The 18,646-nt window shown below is 42.8% G+C and overlaps 1 protein-coding gene across 6 annotated transcripts in view; it reads right to left on the minus strand.

Annotated features, from left to right (window-relative positions):
* Positions 1-18,646, minus strand: part of ralgapa2 (Ral GTPase activating protein catalytic subunit alpha 2) — a 93,656-nt gene that overhangs the window by 29,194 nt on the left and 45,816 nt on the right. For all 6 annotated transcript variants that reach the window (XM_063499064.1, XM_063499060.1, XM_063499062.1 and 3 more), the window contains 12 exons: positions 17,967-18,095; positions 16,791-16,919; positions 16,458-16,516; positions 15,505-15,613; positions 11,084-11,194; positions 10,564-10,632; positions 10,157-10,294; positions 6,193-6,370; positions 3,904-4,735; positions 3,238-3,309; positions 2,341-2,464; positions 2,087-2,242 (listed from right to left, as the gene is read on the minus strand). In XM_063499064.1, the coding sequence (XP_063355134.1) occupies positions 2,087-2,242; positions 2,341-2,464; positions 3,238-3,309; positions 3,904-4,735; positions 6,193-6,370; positions 10,157-10,294; positions 10,564-10,632; positions 11,084-11,194; positions 15,505-15,613; positions 16,458-16,516; positions 16,791-16,919; positions 17,967-18,095 (2,106 nt within the window). The remainder of the gene's footprint in view (positions 1-2,086; positions 2,243-2,340; positions 2,465-3,237; positions 3,310-3,903; positions 4,736-6,192; positions 6,371-10,156; positions 10,295-10,563; positions 10,633-11,083; positions 11,195-15,504; positions 15,614-16,457; positions 16,517-16,790; positions 16,920-17,966; positions 18,096-18,646) is intronic.

Genomic DNA, 18,646 nt, shown 5'->3' on the forward strand with positions numbered 1-18,646 from the left:
TCAAAGTAAAATAGATGGGAGTAGCAACGTTACATTCTCTGACAAGTGTAGATCATTTATTAGCTGGTGGTCCAGTGATGTCGAATCCATTTTCCAGAGTATCATGGACACTGAGAAGTGAGTCTCTACTCAGAAGAAAACATCTGCCAATGTACTGTTGGTCTAATGAGCCATTAAGAAACATGCCCTCGCCACCAAAAATGCAATTAGCACATTCTATTATAAGCCCTTAATTATGGTAATACGCTAATCTTAAACAAATCCACGGCATGCTGATTACTGGAGCTCGCCAGTTCAGTCTGTCTGTCCAAGGATCAGCAGGTACCAGCCAGGTCAGTCACTGGGACAATTTCAGAGAAAATGTTGAATATGCATTTGCTGCAGACAATCAGCAGTGGGATGTTAATTTGGGTTAAGATATTAGCATTTGGATTAGCTGAATGACAAGTTTAATGAGGATGCTTATGCTCTAGTCAATCATCTTCTGCACCAACCCATTTATCCCCTTGTTAATCACATCCAAATGTTGAGACTTCTTTAATAAAATGTGATTCAAGTCAAAGGCTCTTGTCCAATTAGCCCACTTTGACCTTCCACCCAACCAGTGGGGTTCACATACATGGAAACTGCCACCCAAAGGATCCAGAAGACAAGAGCATCCTAATGAAAACAACCTGCAGCAACCTAGTTAAGACGTAGCGCCTGAGGGTAACTGGGACGGCTAAGGCACCCGTCCATCTCCCTCGCTTTCACGCACACATCCACATCGTCTACATGGCCTGACCCCAACCCTGCAGGTCATTTCTATAAATGCATTACTGAAGCCAGCTGCTGCTGCTACAGCCTGCAGTGCCTTAAAACCCACAATTGGATTGAGGAATTCATGGTTTTTCCTCTTTTCTTTTAGGTTTAGCTTTCCCCCCTTCCATCAGCTTCAAACAGGCAATCTACTCAGCGAGAGCTACCCCATCCGTCTCTCCCCTACAGTATGCCTCTATGGTTACAGCAAGTAAAGTGGGTGACTGCTGGACTAAAAGTGTTATTTTTAAATTGACAGAGAAACATCGTACTTAGACACAGACAAAGCCTGTTTCTCATTCCAATTTTTTTCATACCACTTTCTCTTCTCTTCACTTTCCCATCGTTTTCTGAAACATCGGAGCAAGCGGCCCAGCCCGCAAATTTCTCTTGGACCTGTAGCTGGTGTGGAGATCTGTGCGAGGTGAGCACGAGCAATTACAGAAGTTCCCGGCGAAACTGAATGAGAGCGGAGTGGCAGCACACTCTGCTTTGGGCACGGCCACCCCTCCAGCGCCACACTCTGGACAAACCAAGACAAAAATCTTTCCTCAGACTAATTTCTGTGGCCACTAAACACAGTTCCAGGATGGGTTTGGAATGAGTAGGCGATTATTTGTGAAATGGAGAGGGGGATGTCTGTTGAGGGCTGGAGTGTGGCTGGATATGAGGAGAGCCTGATGAATTTCCCTCCTCAGCAGGGTACTGTATGAGAAGATTGGCAGCACGGGCAGGGGCCTTGCGGCTCATTTCTTTCTGCTAACTGCTACTGCTGCACTACAGCTCAGAATCCCACTGCAGAACCAAATCGATCGCTCCTGTGGCGGCAGCAGGAATTGGATAAAAGGATCCTGCCGGCATCCGGCCGGCGCCTGCCCTAGCAGGGAGAGCTAATGGCTGAATCCAGGCCCTGGTCACAGCACACAGGGAGGGGGGCAGGGGCTAGCAGAATCATAGTCATTACCACAGCAGCACATGCCCTCTCTTCACTCACGCGCCTGCGATTCTCTACTCCTCAGGCCTTCCTGGCCAGGGTCACTAATCAATGCCCACACTCTGGAGTCACACCTCCTGATCACAGCTTAACACAGAGCTGAAGGCTGCAACAACATACTGCTCTGGGCAGGCATGGCTGTGTAGCCATTTCACTGCAGTACATTCTTCTTTTTCTAATGCACTTAGAACTTAAGGTGTGCAAGTAATTCAATACAGACAATCCAGATGTGCGAATAGTCAATACGAGCTTTAAAAAAAAAAAAAAAAAAACAGCTGATGGGATTTTTTTTACCTTTTTGGTGAGGCAGTCATCAGAATCAGATGGCATACGTGTTGAGACGTGGAAAATGACTTCCACAGTGGAGGTAGCATAATAAGGAGCCGTTAGACCTGTGCTGCCATTCCTCTGGAGTCCGCCCATAAAGCCACAGTGCGTGGCTAGGTCCACCTGAAACGTACAAGCAAAAGTTATTCTTTTCTGAGTGCGGCTGTACAACTTTGTACAAATATGAATGCAAAGATTTGATTTAAAGTCGTGGTTTGCACCTCCCATCCCAGTCCAGATACAAAGTCTTCATAGTCCTGGCTTCCTGCACTGTTAGACAAAATGGAGCACTTGTCTTCTTGGCCTTCTCCAATGTAGAACACAGCAATCTTGTGCGTCTCTCGGCTACAGAACAACAACAAAAAATAAAAAGCAGCCAGCATTAAAAGAACAACAGCGACACTAACCCGTTTAACAGTTGTAACACAACTTGAAAAGCCTTTAACTACTTGAGCTACTCTGGATGAAATGCTTGGACTACACCTCGCTAATCAAGGTAAATTGTGTAATTGAATTGCTGAATAACAATCTCAAGCACAGAGGGGAAAAAATGTTTATCTCCAAAAACCCGCCTGCTATCTCTCCATCAGCTTTAACATCATGTTTAAAAAAAAAAGAAAAAAAAAAAGAAGAAGAATGGCAGCAAAGCCCCCCCATCCTACTTTCCCTGTTGCCATGGCAGTACATTGTGCTGGAGTACATTTAGGAGACTTTGCATGATTGCGCACAGGTTGTTATTGTCCAACCAAGTCTACCGTCTGGGAGAAAACGGTCCACTCCTGAGGGCATTCTTTAATAACCTCCTGTCACTAGCAATGTGTAGAGCACTTATGGATTGGACTACAAGAGTCCAGTAAGAACGATAAGAACAGGACAGAGTGATGGAGGGAGACTTGCAGGGCTGTGCTCAGCAGGAGTTGGCACAGATTAGGATGGAGGAGGAAGGGAGCACTGCCGTCTTGAAAAACTGGAGGGCTCGCAGGACATGCAAAGAGTTAATTTTACTCATTCAGAAACATGTTTATGAGCGATCAGGAAAACACAATACATTACAGACAACACCGCTTATCTCAGACAAATTATCACAAGATGATACAAAACTCCCAAGTGAACTTTACCACTGCCTGGAGTCCAAGTTCTTCAGTTCCCGTAAGAGTTTAGAGTTTTTCTTCAGCAAATGGAAGCTTTTCCTGTTGAACAACAACAAGTCTTGATTAGATTAGACATGATGATTTTAATCTGAAACTAAAATTGCCATCGGCAGCTTAAATCATCACAAAGAAAATAAGTGTTAAACCAAAGTTTTGTTTTGCAGATCTGATGACCGAGGACCAAAAAAAATAGGCACAGGTGCAAGCCACAATCTCCTCTTGTTGTGTGCACGTTACACCATCACCATTAAGAGGTGTAAGCTTTTAATTTACGGGGCAGAACAGCAAAGATGAGGCTCTGCAAGCTAGACCTTAGTGAAAACAGCTGGGCACTCTTATCCTGTGGAGAGGAGATTAAGACACTGCGGACTCCAATGTGCCTTTAAATTCATCCTCTCTCTCTCTTTGAGTAACAAGCCAACAGCTGAGTTACTTTGAAGAAAGTGACTTGGTGTCAGACTTAACAAGAGGATGTGTCTTGTTCTTTCTCTCTGATTGCCTGCATTTAATGTGTTGTTTTTAGACTAGTGACCAATAAGTAACAGACCCTTGTCTGACTTCTCTCAAAATCCCACTTTCCTCTATTTGTTTCTTTCAGTAAAGAGCAGGCTACTTTCAGTCTGTCTGTAATACCTGCGATCCCAAGAGTTCATGCCAAGATCATTAAGCAGCAGCCGGCAGAAGTAAAAAGGAGCTTTTGGTTCCTGGTGGGATGGTTCACTCTGGCAGTCAGCCCGAAAGCTTACATCAGCCTCCCACCTCCTCACTTGCTCCTCCTCCTGGTGAGTCTGACGATGAATGGCTTCCAGGATGGCGTTCTCTTGCTCTAGGTTCATTCCATGGGGTGACGCGGCCGGCTGGTTAAGCTTAAGTCGTGGCTGGGGAAGACATTCTGGGCTGCTGTGTCCGAGGTCCTCCAAAAGCTTATCGAGAACATCAAACTCATCCTCCTCACAAGAGTTGGAGTGACAATCGGAGCCTGAGCAATGACGCTTGTGCGGTCCTGCTACTGGGGAGGGGGGCGGGTTTCTGCTGTGGTTGACTGCAGCGGCTGCAGAAAGGGAAGGGTCAACTGGTTTAAAGGCTCCCACATCAAAGTCTTCATGCGCGGTGCAGTAGAGGATGGCACCATCCCACGAGTACTTGCCCGAGATGTCCCGGACAATGACGCGCACTTGGGAGGAAGTGTGAAGGGGCTGTCCGACGGTGGGAGTCTCGGCAGGGATCTGCAGGTAGGACACCAGCGTGCTGTCGTTGAAGACAAAAAGCTGCAGGTTGGGGCTTTTAAAGACCTCGGAGGACAGCTCGGACGACTCCACGTATGGGTTGTCATGATTTTCGCTCACGAGGCTGTGGAGGAGAGCGGGGCCGCCGCTCAGGGGATGATGGCCCAAATGGTTCACAAGGTGTGTCATGACCATCCGTGCCGTCAGCGGGATCAGCTCCATGTTGCGGCGACGCTTTTCTGGTGGGAGAAAAAAAGATGGGAGGATGAAAACACGGAGACCATCTCTAGTGAAATAATACAAGCAAGAAAGTGTAACACATGATCAATAAAAATGACCAATGGGTTTAGAATACGGCTGCACACAGGGCTGTCTTTTATAATATGTTCAATGTAGACTTTCTTAACAATATTTAAAAAGCTCCACATTTGTGTGTCGACATGTTACACTCTTTATTAGCTCCTTTTACACAAAACCAAATCTGATTCATGATTACTAATAGAGCTACTTTATTCATTTCTCACAATAGCTTAGCTAGCACACCTCTAAGTAGGTAGCATCTAATCATAAGAGACAACTTTGAAAAGCCCATTGAGTCTTCTTACAATGGACAACCATTGAGACTGGCCAAGTGCTAATGAGAACCACCATCTTTGCAGACTGCTGAATAGAATTGTACTTTGCAGATTGCATTTATGTAAATGTACAGGTTTTTACTCCCAAGTGAAAGGCATGCCGTGCTTTATTCTGCAGTGATGTGGGAAAAACAAGAAGATGCACTCTTGCATTGTGACAGTGCTATCAATACCATCATCCCCCATCAAAGTGGAGAAAGCTCTTTAGAAAGCAGGCCAAGCTGCATTAGAGATGCACTGGCCCTTTGATGTGACTTGATCAATATGAGGTGAGGGCATGAATATAACTAGGCCGGCACTCTTTGGTTTGCCCTTTTGATAGTGTTTTGTTATTTCAACCAAGACTCTGTGCAGCTGTGCACCAAAAAAAAAAAAAAAAAGAATGGAAAAAAGCAGAGGTGTGATGAAATTTTCAAGACAAAAGCTTCTGTTTGAATTTCTTACATTGTTTCAGTAGACATTCACATTGTGTATTTGGGCTTTGAGGACTTTTTAGAAGTTGAGGACACGAGAGAGAAAGAGGAATATATTGCCTAATGGAAACACAAGGTCACAAAAAAGATTTTTTTTTAAATCTAAACCCCATAATGGGTCTTCTCTTAGGGCTGAGTACTAATGTGAACATTCCATTCCCTGTGATGGTTGATTTCCTTTTCATACTTTTAATAAGATATTGACATTTAATGGAGAGGCTCCAAATGGATGGCCTACTTAGAGTTTGCTTTTACCTGTAACCTGTTTTGGATGATTTTTTGTGGGGGTGGGAGGGTGGGGGCAGACAGGGTAGAGAGTTTGGCTCCATATTCTGGGAGCTATAATATAGGAACTATAAAATATAGAGCTGGCAGCAGTATCCAAAACATTAAAAGGGATTGTCATCACCTCTTACGACGCAGCAGCTGGCATCAAGTACTAACTGGCTTTTAACCCTCCTATGTAAACCTATGTACATAACAACACATACTATATAACAATTGACACTAAATAACCTTTTTATGCAGTGCGATCTTTCTCAAAACAGATTCAGATGCTCTTAGGAAATTACATTTTCCTGCCCTTACCCTCAGCCACAGTGAGTAGGTTGCCTAAGTCCATGGTGGGTGTCTGTGACGGGGGTGGCTCGCAGCGCTTAACCTGACCCAGCATGAGGTCATAGTCACTGGACAAGTCAGACAGGGTGAGCAGATAGTGGCTCTGCTGGGTGTGCAGGTTGGACCCAGCCACACAGCAGTGCAGCACCTGAGGAAAAGAGAGCGGAAGAGCAAAAATGTAGTGATTATTTGGCATGCATGGGTTGTTTTGCTACAGTACTTTGTAGAGGTGTGAACCACCAGACACCCCGCAATACCATAATATTACTATACTTAACTCACAACATTACTGGAATCTGTCACCTTTTTCAAACTGCAAATTATGTCCTCAAAGTCAAACTCTGTCAATACCGGTTTAATCAGATAAGATAAGAGACTGCAGTCGGTAACTACATGCCAACAGTTTTATATTTCTTAGAATTCAGCAATTAACTGCAATAAATTGTTGAAAATCACATTTATTGCCATCTACGTAGACAGGAGTTCTCATTTAACATAAATTGATATTTAACTATTACATTTGTGCTCAGCAACCTTCCTGCTCCAGTATAACCAGATTACAAGCAGCTGGCAGCCAGTTGAGTCAAGACTCCTTAAGTTTTGCTCATTGACTCATTCATACTGATGGCAACATGTTAGCAATCTGTCTACATAAACAGTGTAGTGATTTAGGGTAGTGATTGGGGTCAGTCTAAATCAGACTGCAACTGTTTGCAGCAAGGTTGCCTCCTATCAGGTGACTTGCAAGTGAGTGAGCAACACCAACCTCACTCCAGGCAACCATTTAGTCACCACAAATTGCAATTGGTTGCAGAAAAAGGAGGTCGCTGTCCTACTTTCACTCGTGTGACTGAGCCATTAGCGTGCTTTGAATTTGGAGACAACTTTGTCAAGATAAAGCATAATTTATGGTCCTGCTAATGTGTCCATCTACACATTTGAGTTTGAACAGAGAGAAATGCAACATGTGCTCCTGTGCAGTCCTCAAAGATCCTGACTGAGCACCGCTGACGAAAGTGTCTTTTTAATGTTGACAAGTGGGCTGGAATAGAGAGGAGAGTGACAGCAGAGTTCCTGGGAATGGGAGCACAGACAGTGGCTGCAGTGGAGACTCTTGTTTTTAACACTTGGATTTACTTCAGCTCTTTGCATGTTTTAACTTTGCTCTCCTCTGCAGCTGCCTAGTGGACCATCAGCAGTACAAGTAAGAGTGGCCCACTTTGTACACTGCCTCCATTTGACATCAGAGCTCTCTGCAGGCAGTCGGGCAGTCCCCAGACTGGAGCGGACAGCGAACACGCTTCCTCTGCTGGACCATAAATCCCGCTGAAGTGTGTCTAGTGTGGGACGTTTTTCAGTTGAACCAATTTAATTAAAAGTTTGCTTAGCTAAGGTTATCTGAGGATGGCGGTGAATAAGACGAGCCACCTTGTTTACAGTATTCCCAGATTTTAATTCATTTTATTAAATACTGATATTCGATGTATGTTTAACCCCCCACCCCCACCCACTCACTCACAGTACTAGAATGGTGAAGTCTGGTAAGAAAATATGCAGTGATGTCTGTCATGACTGTGCACAACGCAGGAGAACGTGAATGGGGAATATATGGTCTATTTACATCATAAGGCAAAAAGGGGGAGAGAGGGAGAAAAGGGAAGAAAAGAGGGTCTTTATAGCCACTAATCCATTTCTTCAGTGATGTGTGAGTGTATCGATCTACATAACAGATGGCAGAGCATCCGTTGGCAGTGCTAGATAAGGCGCACTGGGGCAGTTGATTACAGCCACTGAACAGGTTTACACTGTTTGATTTAATTAAGACTTTATCCTTGTGCTCAGCTCCCACCACAAACACGCATGCTTAGCCACATATACATATCTGAGTACACAGACAAACACACCTGTATAGTGTATGATCTGAGCAAAGGTAAGGGGGTAGAACATATGCCTAATGTATGTAGAGGAGGGCGCCTCTTATTCAGAGTGGAGCAACTTGGGTAAAGCCATGCAAAGGCTAATCCCATTCAGCGCACACACACTTGGCTGTGAGACGCTGGCCCTGCCATGTGAAACAGTATTGTGTGGGGCAATGTAGACAGTATGTGGATGATTCCATCAAGCAGACCTCTGGGTGCGTAGGGGGAGGGATTTGAGGCTTGATGCTGAAAAGATGTGAACCAAACAGCTGCTACACCAAAGCCCCAAAGAACTTCCTCTGTGGAGACGTAGAAAGGGAGGTGGGGGGGAAACCCCGCGACTGTGCTTGACAACAAATTGACTGCAATTCGCATAGCAACAGTTCCTGGAAGGTAACACAGTAGTTAGAAGGGCACATGGTGTATGGAGATGTGAGCACACTATGTACACAAATAAATCAAATAATAAAACACGGATGTACCTATCTTTGCCGTCTCTCTCGCTCACACACACACACACACACACACACACACACACACTCACACATGCGGGTGGTGCAGCTGGCTGCTGAGGCAGGCAGAGGGAGCAGATGGAGAAGCCTGAGCAGATCTCCAGTGAACCGACATGGTCTAGTGCAATGTTGCTTTTTACAGCTATGTGCTCGCCGTTAGTCAACCGTACCAACTTTTTTCACTTTTGTCTGCATCCCAGGAAGCATGGAAGCCATTCATTAGCTGTAAACATGCTCCCTGCTTGCATTTGATTGGTCGGCAAAGGACACATTGTTAAGTGCCCAAGTGGAGTCATTTATGACCCCAGTCGTATTTTTAAATGTGTAGCTGTGATGCTTTCATTCATAAGAAATTTTTCTACAACTTTTAGCAGTTTTTTTGTGTTGTGATACAGTGGAAATATGTCTTTTTTTTGTACATTTATATTAATTTTCCACTTCTAATCACTACATTGCAACACTTTCCAGCGAATCACTGCTAACAGATGTAGGAGTTACTAATCCTTCTGAATAAAAACAATATAACTAAATTAATCAGGATATTTTAGAAAATCCAAACAAAAAAATGGAGCCAGGACGGGGAAAAAAAAAATTGTGGTCACTAAAATAGCTTGGGCGCTTGAGCGTTAAATATAAATTTGTAATTAAAGGAAAATGAGGCATGAAACAACCTGTCAGGGAACGTGGTTAGTGATGGAACAAAGGGAAGATGTTTTCTATTCTCTGCCTGGTATACAGAATAATTAGCAGCCAATGTGACAGTGGAAACATATAGATTTCAGTGTTGATATCACATTAATATCATCACACCTTGAATGAAAGCCGGAGGGACCGTGCCTTTTGTGCACTGATAGACAACCAATCATGCTTAATTGTCTTTGCTTTCATAGCAGCTGCAGTCTCTCTCATATTAAGACATATTCCATTCAAATCTCCAGGACAAGCATTTATAGCCTGAGCTTATCAAGTGGACAAAGGGTCCCGTTTGAATAATTGGACCATTTCTTATCAGGGGTGACATCCTTACAAAGATCTGCCGTTGACCGCATCTGCCCAGACAGGAGGGAATGAATAATACCTCATTCATTTGGGCCCGAAGCTTGGCCCTCATCCTCAGGGTCAGACCATAAAATAAAGAATTTGAGGGACAAAAACAGAGGAGCAGATCCAATACGGAATATTTTGCATGCTTGAAACAAACACTCCTGAAGTTTCCTAAAGGTTGTCAGGGTTTCCTACATATGCTAAATGCCAGTCATGAGTGTAAGCTGTGGTGGACACTTCTACGCCTTTGTGCTACAATAATGTTAAATGATGCATAGTCAAAAGGTCATGGTAGAGGTGAGTCTAATTAATGTGGCAAGCCCATGTGGCGGGTGGGGGTGGAGATGTCAAAGCTTAAGTTGCTGTGTCTGTTTGCAAAAGCTGCGTGTGGTTCAGAAGACTATGAATATGAATCGGTAAAAAGTGGCTCTATTCCAGGCTGCCACTGATGACACCCACCCTGTAGATGTAGTCCAGCAGCGGGGCCTTGTGGGCTGTGTGGTCCTCCAGTGAAGGCATGGTGATAGGCTCAAGCAGCAGACTCAAGGGAACAGCCATGCACCAGTCCAACAGGCAAAGCAGAAGCGATACCATCAACTACAGTGTGAGAAATGAGAGAGAAGTTCCTAATTTATTTCAGTCACACACTAACAAATAAAAGATATATTATTAACAAATAAAAAAATAAAAGAAAGAGTGGCAGCGGGTAACAGATGAGAGCATCAAAGACGCAGTGGAGAACGAGGTCGAAGAGAAAACAAATCACTTCAGTAGAAACATTCCTCTGCAAATGCACCATTCCAACATGATAGATCAAGAGCCTTTAGATCTCAGCCATTTCATGTCCCCTCCTTTCCAACATGTACCTTTTTGTCCGCTTCCACCGTTGAGTGCTCTGCGCTCGGCAACAAAAAGGCTATTGTGGCCACAAAGATCTGTATTGGGACAAAACAAGGAGAAAGATAATTGGATGACACACTCCCATTCATCATCTGAGTCATGGCTGCGTGCTAAAATGGAGACGAAACCACAGGATGAGGACTGTGCACATGAGCGAGCGACAAATTGTGTAATGTTTGCATTTAAATGCTAAAAGTTATTTCAAAGGAATTTCTCTTATTGGATGTGAAACACATTTACATGGGTTACATCAATATGTGTGTGTGTGTGTGTGTGTGTGTATTCATATCTTAGTGGGGACCAAAAATTGGAAGTTTACTAAACTTCAAAAAATAAACATATGTTTGAAGGCATTTTTACATTACCATTGGGTTATGGTTAGGTTTAGGCATTCATTTCTGATGGTTAGGGTAAGCAGCTAGAGAAAGCATTGTGTCAATGGGATGTTCCCACGAGGATAGCAAACCAGATGTGTGTGTGTTTTACCTCAATAATTTTCTTTGGGAATGTGGGCTCCAACCTCTGGAGATGCTCCCAGTGAGAGATGAGCAGCTGAAAGACGTCACAGGCTACCTGCGCCACTGCTTTGTTCCCAAACTTAAAAACAAACAAACAAATAAACAAACAAACAAAAAAAACCAAACAAGAATTTAAAAGTGAAGAGGAACTGCACCGTCAGTTAAAAAAACATAATAATAGAAAATGCAACACACTAACTGGCCACTTAATTAGATACATCTTTTCAATTACTAAACAAAAGCAAAAAGCAATTTATCTAATATATATCTAATCATCCAATCACATGGCAGTACATTGGTCCTTCGTTTATCGCGGGAGTTGCGTTCCAAAAATAACCAGCAATAGGTGAAATCCGAAGTAGCCAACTTAATTTTTTTTATAATTGGATGTGTTAAGGCTGTAAAACCCTTCACTACACACTTCGTACACTTTTCCCAGACAGGAATGAACATTTTCACACTTTTCTCTCTTGTTTAAACACTCAAAGTTCAAACCTTGGTAGAAAAATAAGTCCAGTATTATAGAATGAAACCAAAGGCACCTGCAGGTGACGATGTTTCGTCGGCATTGTTGTGTTTGCTGGGGAGAAAACTTACAAACATACAGTACAGCACTTCAGAGTCACACTGCTAGCGATCAAAGATTTATGTAAATTTGACAAGCTGAACACATTCTGTACTGTACAGGAGACATGGCACGAGGTTGATTGACAATGGTCTACAGCCAATCAGGAGGCAGAACACAATGCGCTGTAAGAAAAAAAAAAAAAAAAAGCTGCAAAATTGCACCAAAAAAAAAAAAAATCCCAGAAACAGCGAGGCCGCGAAAAGTGAACCGCATTATAGCGAGGGACCACTGTAACTTGATGCATTTAGGCATGTGGACATGATCAAGAAAACCTGCTGAAGTTCAAACTGAGCATTAGAAAGGAGGAGAAAGGTGATTTAAGTAACTTTGAACGTGGGGTGGTTGCTGGTGTCAGGCGGGCTGGTCTGAGTGTTTCAGAAACTGTTGATCTGCTGAGATTTTCCCATAAACCTTCTCCAAAGTTTACAGTGAACAGAGAAAATACAGTGAGCAGTAGTTCTCAAAGAAAATGCCTCGTCTTCCTGCCAGAGGTCAGAGTACAATGGCTGAGCTGATGGGAAGGCAACAGTAACTAACCTAACAACTCATTCAAACCAAGATATGCAGAAGAGCTGAATGCAGCTGAATGCACAACGTGTCGAGCCTTGAAGCAGACGGGCTACAGCAGCAGACCACGCCAGGTGTCAGCTGAGAGCATGAAACTCAGACTACAATTTGAACAGACTCAGCAAAATTGTACAATAAAAGATTGTAAAAATATTGCCTAGTCTGATGAATATCCGTTTCTTCTGCCACATTTGGGTAGCTGGCTAAAAATTAGAGTGGGCAACATGAAAGATCCATTATGCCTTGTATCAATAGTTCATGCTGCTGCTGGTAGTGCACAGGTGTTGGGCGATACTTTATTAGCTCACTTTGGACCCATCAGTACCAACTGAGTATTGTTGTTAGCCACGCACACCCCTTTGATTTGAACTTTGGGACACAGTGTGTTGCACAAACAGTTTCTGAACATGACGATGAGTTCACTGTACTCAAATGGCCTCCATAGTCACCAGATCTCAGCGCACTTGAGCACCTTTGGGATGTGGTGGAACAGGAGATTCACATCTGCAGCAGCTGTGCACTGCTATCATGTTGATATGGACCAAAATCTCTGAGGAATGCTCCCTGCACCTTGAATCTGTGCCTTGCAGAATTAAAACAGTTCTCAAGGTAGAAGAGGGTCCAACCTGGTATTAGAAAGATGTAACTAATACAATGCCAGATGTGTGTATTCACACATGTACAAGTGTATATAAAAACATAATTTTCCAATAGAAGCGTATAGTGGGACCCTGGGACAATGCTGAATATCTGCCATGTTTTCATGTCAAACTGAAAATAATTGATAAGTTTAGGGATATAAAATTTATATACAATGGAGGAAGACATTTAAGATGTTTTGTTTTAATCAAGGTGGAGCTGTAGGAGCATTAAGGTGGAGCTGTAGGAGCATTAAGGTGGAGCTGTAGGAGCATTAAGGTGGAGCTGTAGGAGCTTTGTGGCACTGACCATTTTAAGAGGTGGATTTGATCAATTCACAAGAGGCTTATTCAAAAAAATCTTACTTAAAAATCACTATGCCTCAAGTTTCCAGCAGAGTTAAATAACATGATGTGATAGAGGTACCAGAAGTAAGACAAGTTTCAGAGTCAAAGAGGTTTTTCCCAGTGTAAAATACACTGAAGACTTGTGAGAGGACAGTACCCACAGTAAGACCTCTGAAACACTTTAAGGAAAAGGAATCGGGTAGGCAGACTTGAAGAAAAAAAGTCTGCTGAATAAAGAATTTAACACACACACACACACACACACACACACACACACACACACACACACACACACACACACACACACACACACACACACACACACACACACACACACACAAAAGCAAAGTTAGTGGTCAGTAAACTGCTTTTCAGGAGGGGAAAGAAGGCCAAATGCTTGGGCTGGGCTAAGACATACCAGCATTTCACACTTGATTACAGATGAATCCATCTCTGAAATCTACGGCAGGAACAGAAGGATACGAGAGAAAAAAAAAAAGAGTGATGGGAATATCAACTCCTCTCGAGTTGGACACCCCTCGATCCTGCAGAGACATGCTCCACCCTCTGATTTACATCTCTGCAGACAAGGATTCACACTCCCGTCCAAACACATCTCAGAGCTGTGCAGGAACTACTTGAAGACCAAAGAAGACTAAGAAGTGCAGACTGTCATAGACTTTCTTCCGCCCTCAATGGCCTCAACTCAGCTGAACTCGTGTTTGAAGAGCGAGAAAGTCAAGCTCTCCTGTCGTCACAAGAAGCTTTTTGGAACATGGTCAAATCATTCTGGTATGACATCGGCTATCAGGTTTGACGAAAACCTGGGGAGTCATGCTTAAAAAACCCCAAAAACAACCCTTTTTTATGTTTATCTTCATTGGAACTTTTAATCTAACCAGCAGTTCAATTTCAATCTAAACACTGTAGGAAAAGAAGGGAAAGAACGCGTTTTATCACGATACTCTTTAAATTTTGCAGATACATAAACCTCAGTGGAGTCTCTCCTTACACTTAAAAAATTGGGCCAGTTTTTTTAAGACACTAGAACTACAGAAGTACTTTGAATGTAATGTGTGATCTTAAGGCAGAACATTAATTATCTGCAGAATCCCTGATTTTAAGGCTTTTAAATGTCTCTTTCAGATCTTCCAGAGAGTAACGCAGGAACAAAATCTCTTGCTGCATTTGTGTCACCTAATTTGTAAAACGGCAGAGGGACAATGCTGATTAAAGACAGTGAAAAAAAGTTTGGGGACACACTGACTGTGCCAAAATTTGGAGTAATTTTCCTTAAATTTAGTTTTGCACTTACTGTGCAGATAATCAGCATAATTTCATTTCACTTCAAACCATGGTTCATTTTCCCCAGACTCATTGAAGGAAAGAATTGAGCTGTTGACAATTTTCTTTCAAATGTGGATTTCTTCAGTGATTTGAAATTCTTTGTGGAGAAATAGAATTTCCTATTTCTTCCAGCTGAATGCCTCTCAACATGTAACAAGGGCAGACAATGTGGGGAGTGCAGAAATGGCCAAACACAAAAAGGGGCCCTGAGAGTTCAGCACCTGCTTTTAGAAAAGAGACTCTCAGTGCCACTCTTCCCCCTAGATCCCCCACCCAGCCTATACCCTCTATTTTGGGGCTGGCTGAGTCTGTGTGTCAAGTTGTACAGGGGAGTGATTACTGCTCCATTAGAGAAGGGGGCGAGGGGATGGGTGGGGGCTCTGCTCGAGCAGGAAGCTGGGAGATGTAGCTGCTTAAATTGGCCCACATCTACTGAGAGTGAGCAGCCTGGAAATTACGCCACCGCCCCAAACCCTTTTCCCATGGAAGAAAAAAAAAAAAAAACTAAACCAAAAACCCCACAAACCCACAGCTTCTCTGCATCTCTTCACTTAGGGAGAAAAAAGGCCTGTTCCAGAATATACCCACGAGTCACATTTTATTCTCACACTTTTTGCCCGTGTTGAAATTGTTCTGCAGTCCTTTTATGTAATCAACTGTCATTTCAGTTTGAGCTAAACAATGTAAGGTTTGCACGGCAAAAGAGAAAACAGCTTCCAACACCCATTCATTTCAGGACAGCGGGCTTATCTGTGTTCTCAGCACATGACGCAAGCATTTCAAAAAAGCGCACCTGTAGTTTCTTGTAAATGAAACTGGAAATGCACAAGTGCAGCATCCTCGGGTCAGAGGTTCACTCACCTTTAGTGTCACTCCCAAAACATTGATGGCATCTTTAACCTGGTGGTGGATGTTCTTTTGCATTAGCTCCTCACACACCCACAGACCCAGGCTGCACACAGCAATGCACCTGAATGGCAGCAGCAGAGAACAAAATGTGCAGATTTAAGTAGAGCAGGATCTGAATGGGATCAGATGTTTTCAGAAATAAACTACTGTATAATTAAAACCATGAACATTTGGACATTTTTTTGCAAACAGGCTTTAGAAGCGTTGCATCAAATTTTAATGATGGGTAGCCACTGCTTCACCACCATTAGCCTCTTCAAATTCCTTATGTATACAGAAATGTACAGCTGCAAAGAGAAACTAAATGTTGGAATGACTACATGTCTGCACTGATTTGTAGACAAACAAAGTACAACCAAACTAAACCGCTCCAGTTTATGTCTTTATTGAACACTAATCATTCACAGTGCAGCCTGGAAAAATGAAGTGAACCTCGATGCTAATGAGTTCTCCACAAGCTACTTGAGTGAGTTTTGAGATTGGAAGTGTTGGCTGTAGAGGTGCTTCTCCAAAGGAGGAGGCTGGTAAAGTGTGGTTAGTTAGTCTGCCCCTCTTAAAAATGATTGGCTGGTGTCAACAACGCCTCAATGACAATTTAGTGGAAGAACAAAACAGGAAAAGGCTGCGGAAGCATTTCAAAACATGTCATGATGACAATAACAACAATATGATGGCGCAGGAGGAGGAGGAGGAGAGGCAGGTGTAATCCCAAGATTACAAGAGCACGACAATCGTGACACAGGTGGACAAGATTCTTAAAAAATATGTATTCTGTGTTTATCGAGGAGTGATCAACATATAAACAGTATTAGGAAACAGTGCGAGCGGGTTCCCAAACCTTTTCTTGGAACGTGTGTAAAACGCAATCATATCAGACAGTGCAACAAAAGAATTACTAATCATACCTCGCCCCTTCATAGTGCTCCTTCGTTGCCGTCTCCAGCAGGATGTTGACCAAGTAATTCTGAACAGAAACGACAACACCAGTTAACAGTTCTCAGTGACAATCCAAGCCATTCCTTCTTTCATCTTTATAACCTTAAGACGCCATTAGCTGTAACACACAGCCTTGTAGTCATGTTAAATCAGTGTGATGTTCACACTGCTGTATCTAATAATGTTTAGGATAAGTTTGTCATGATTTACACGGCAGACGACTGATTGATCCCAATTAAAACAACATCTGCTCTTTATATGAAGTGTCCGTATTCCCGTCACTGCACATCATGAGCGTTTACCTTGATATCCTCATTGCTCACATTGATGTCATCAGAGCCAGGCACACGGTGCAGTATAGGAATCTGGAGGTAGAGGTTTGGGAAACACACGAGGGAGCCCAGGATCGTCTGAGCTTCCACCCTCGGAGCCTGGATGAAATTTGGAAAAAGAAAACCAAACCCACGGCATCATTAATTCCTGAAACAAGCACATAAACAACCCGCTTCAAGCAAAAGGAGCAGTACGCATACAATGGAAGAGGATTTGAGGGATCTTGCAGATTTAATTTCATCTTTATTCATGATTCTGCTGACGGAAAAACATCACACACGTTAGGCGCTGGACAACAAAATGATTGATTAAATGCATGATGGATGCAGCTCCGTAGCAGGTTGTGCTGCTGCACCTGATGAGCTGCTGTTAAACTGAGGAGCGAGAACAAATCTATGCTGGGAGATACGTGCAATGGAAAAAACAGGAAGAAGCAACACATACACACATGATAAATGACAGTTAACATCAACTGAACCATATTCAGGTTTAAAGCTGTGCAGGTAACAGATAGTGGCCATAATATTGATCTGCTCCAGATCAGCTCTGTCTCCATCTAAAGTCCATATGCCCACTTGTACAGATGGCTTTGACTGGAAACAGGCTGGTCTACAACATTAACTGAACATGACCGACAGTCATATTAAGACTTTTCATTTAATACTTGTGTGGATTTAATGAAAAAAGGATATTTAAGTATTTCATTTAGTTCTCAAACATGAAGTCATCCATCATGATGAATAATTATAGTAAGACAAAATATCTATAATTTAATTTCAGCCACAGTTGCTCAGTCCTACATGTAAGTCCAGTTTGTATTTTTTTTCTTGTGAGGTGAACAAATAAAAGGAGTTTTAACATTTCTGCTATTTGGTGATCAAATAATTTTCTTATTGCTAAAAGCGTCAAAATTTCACAAAACAATATCAGCTTTTCAAGGTCAAACAGCTGCAAAATATGAGAAGGATGATTTATGACTTTTTTAACCACATTTTTTGAAGAATTTTATCATCTTTGTTGCAGATTTACAGTGCTGCTGATTTGTGGGGAAAAAGAAAAAAAAATCTGAAACCTTTTTCTAGTTCTTGACTCATAAATTCCTGTATGACTCACATATCAAATAAAAGTTGAAAGTGTGTTTGTACCTCTGAGGAGCCAGAGGTGAGGACGCAGGCAGCAGCAGCGATGAAATCTCCAATCAGCATTGTGAAGCCCGGCAGGCCGAGGAAGAAGAATCGAGGAGAGCAGGAGCGGATGATGGTGTTCAAAACATCCTGATGATAAGCATGGACACAGATAAACTGTCATCATGTCTGCAGCAATCTCCGTTATTATATCTCTTCAGACTTTATTTAGGAACAGCCTGAATAATAGCAGAATAAAAACAGATTTTTTTCCTTCTTTTAATTCTCCAGAATGTTTACAATCACAGCTGGGGATTTTTGCATTTGGTCGGAGCCTCGCGTGTTGTTAGTGTGGGTGGAGTGAAGCAGTACCAGAAATATTTTGTAAATGGGACACAGTGTGAGAGACGTGGCACCGAGAAAGCTTTTCACTTCAACAGGTAGGCTAAGCATTTTAAGCGTGCTGAGGAGAGTAAAGCACTCAACAGTGCATGTCACTAAAGGACAAAAAAAAAGGGGAAAAAAAACAGAGTGGGAAAGACAGACAGAAGAGAGAGACAGCAGATGGATTGTTCACAGTGGATAAGAGGGAGAACAAAAGACCTCAACTTTCAAGAGTCACATGTATGTACACACACAAGCAAACCTGTAATTAAAGCCAGAGACAAGGTATTGTTTGGTTGAGGTGCAGGCGGCTCAGT

The sequence above is a fragment of the Pelmatolapia mariae genome, linkage group LG16_19 (assembly GCF_036321145.2).
Source record: "Pelmatolapia mariae isolate MD_Pm_ZW linkage group LG16_19, Pm_UMD_F_2, whole genome shotgun sequence".
NCBI classification, from domain to species: domain Eukaryota; kingdom Metazoa; phylum Chordata; class Actinopteri; order Cichliformes; family Cichlidae; genus Pelmatolapia; species Pelmatolapia mariae.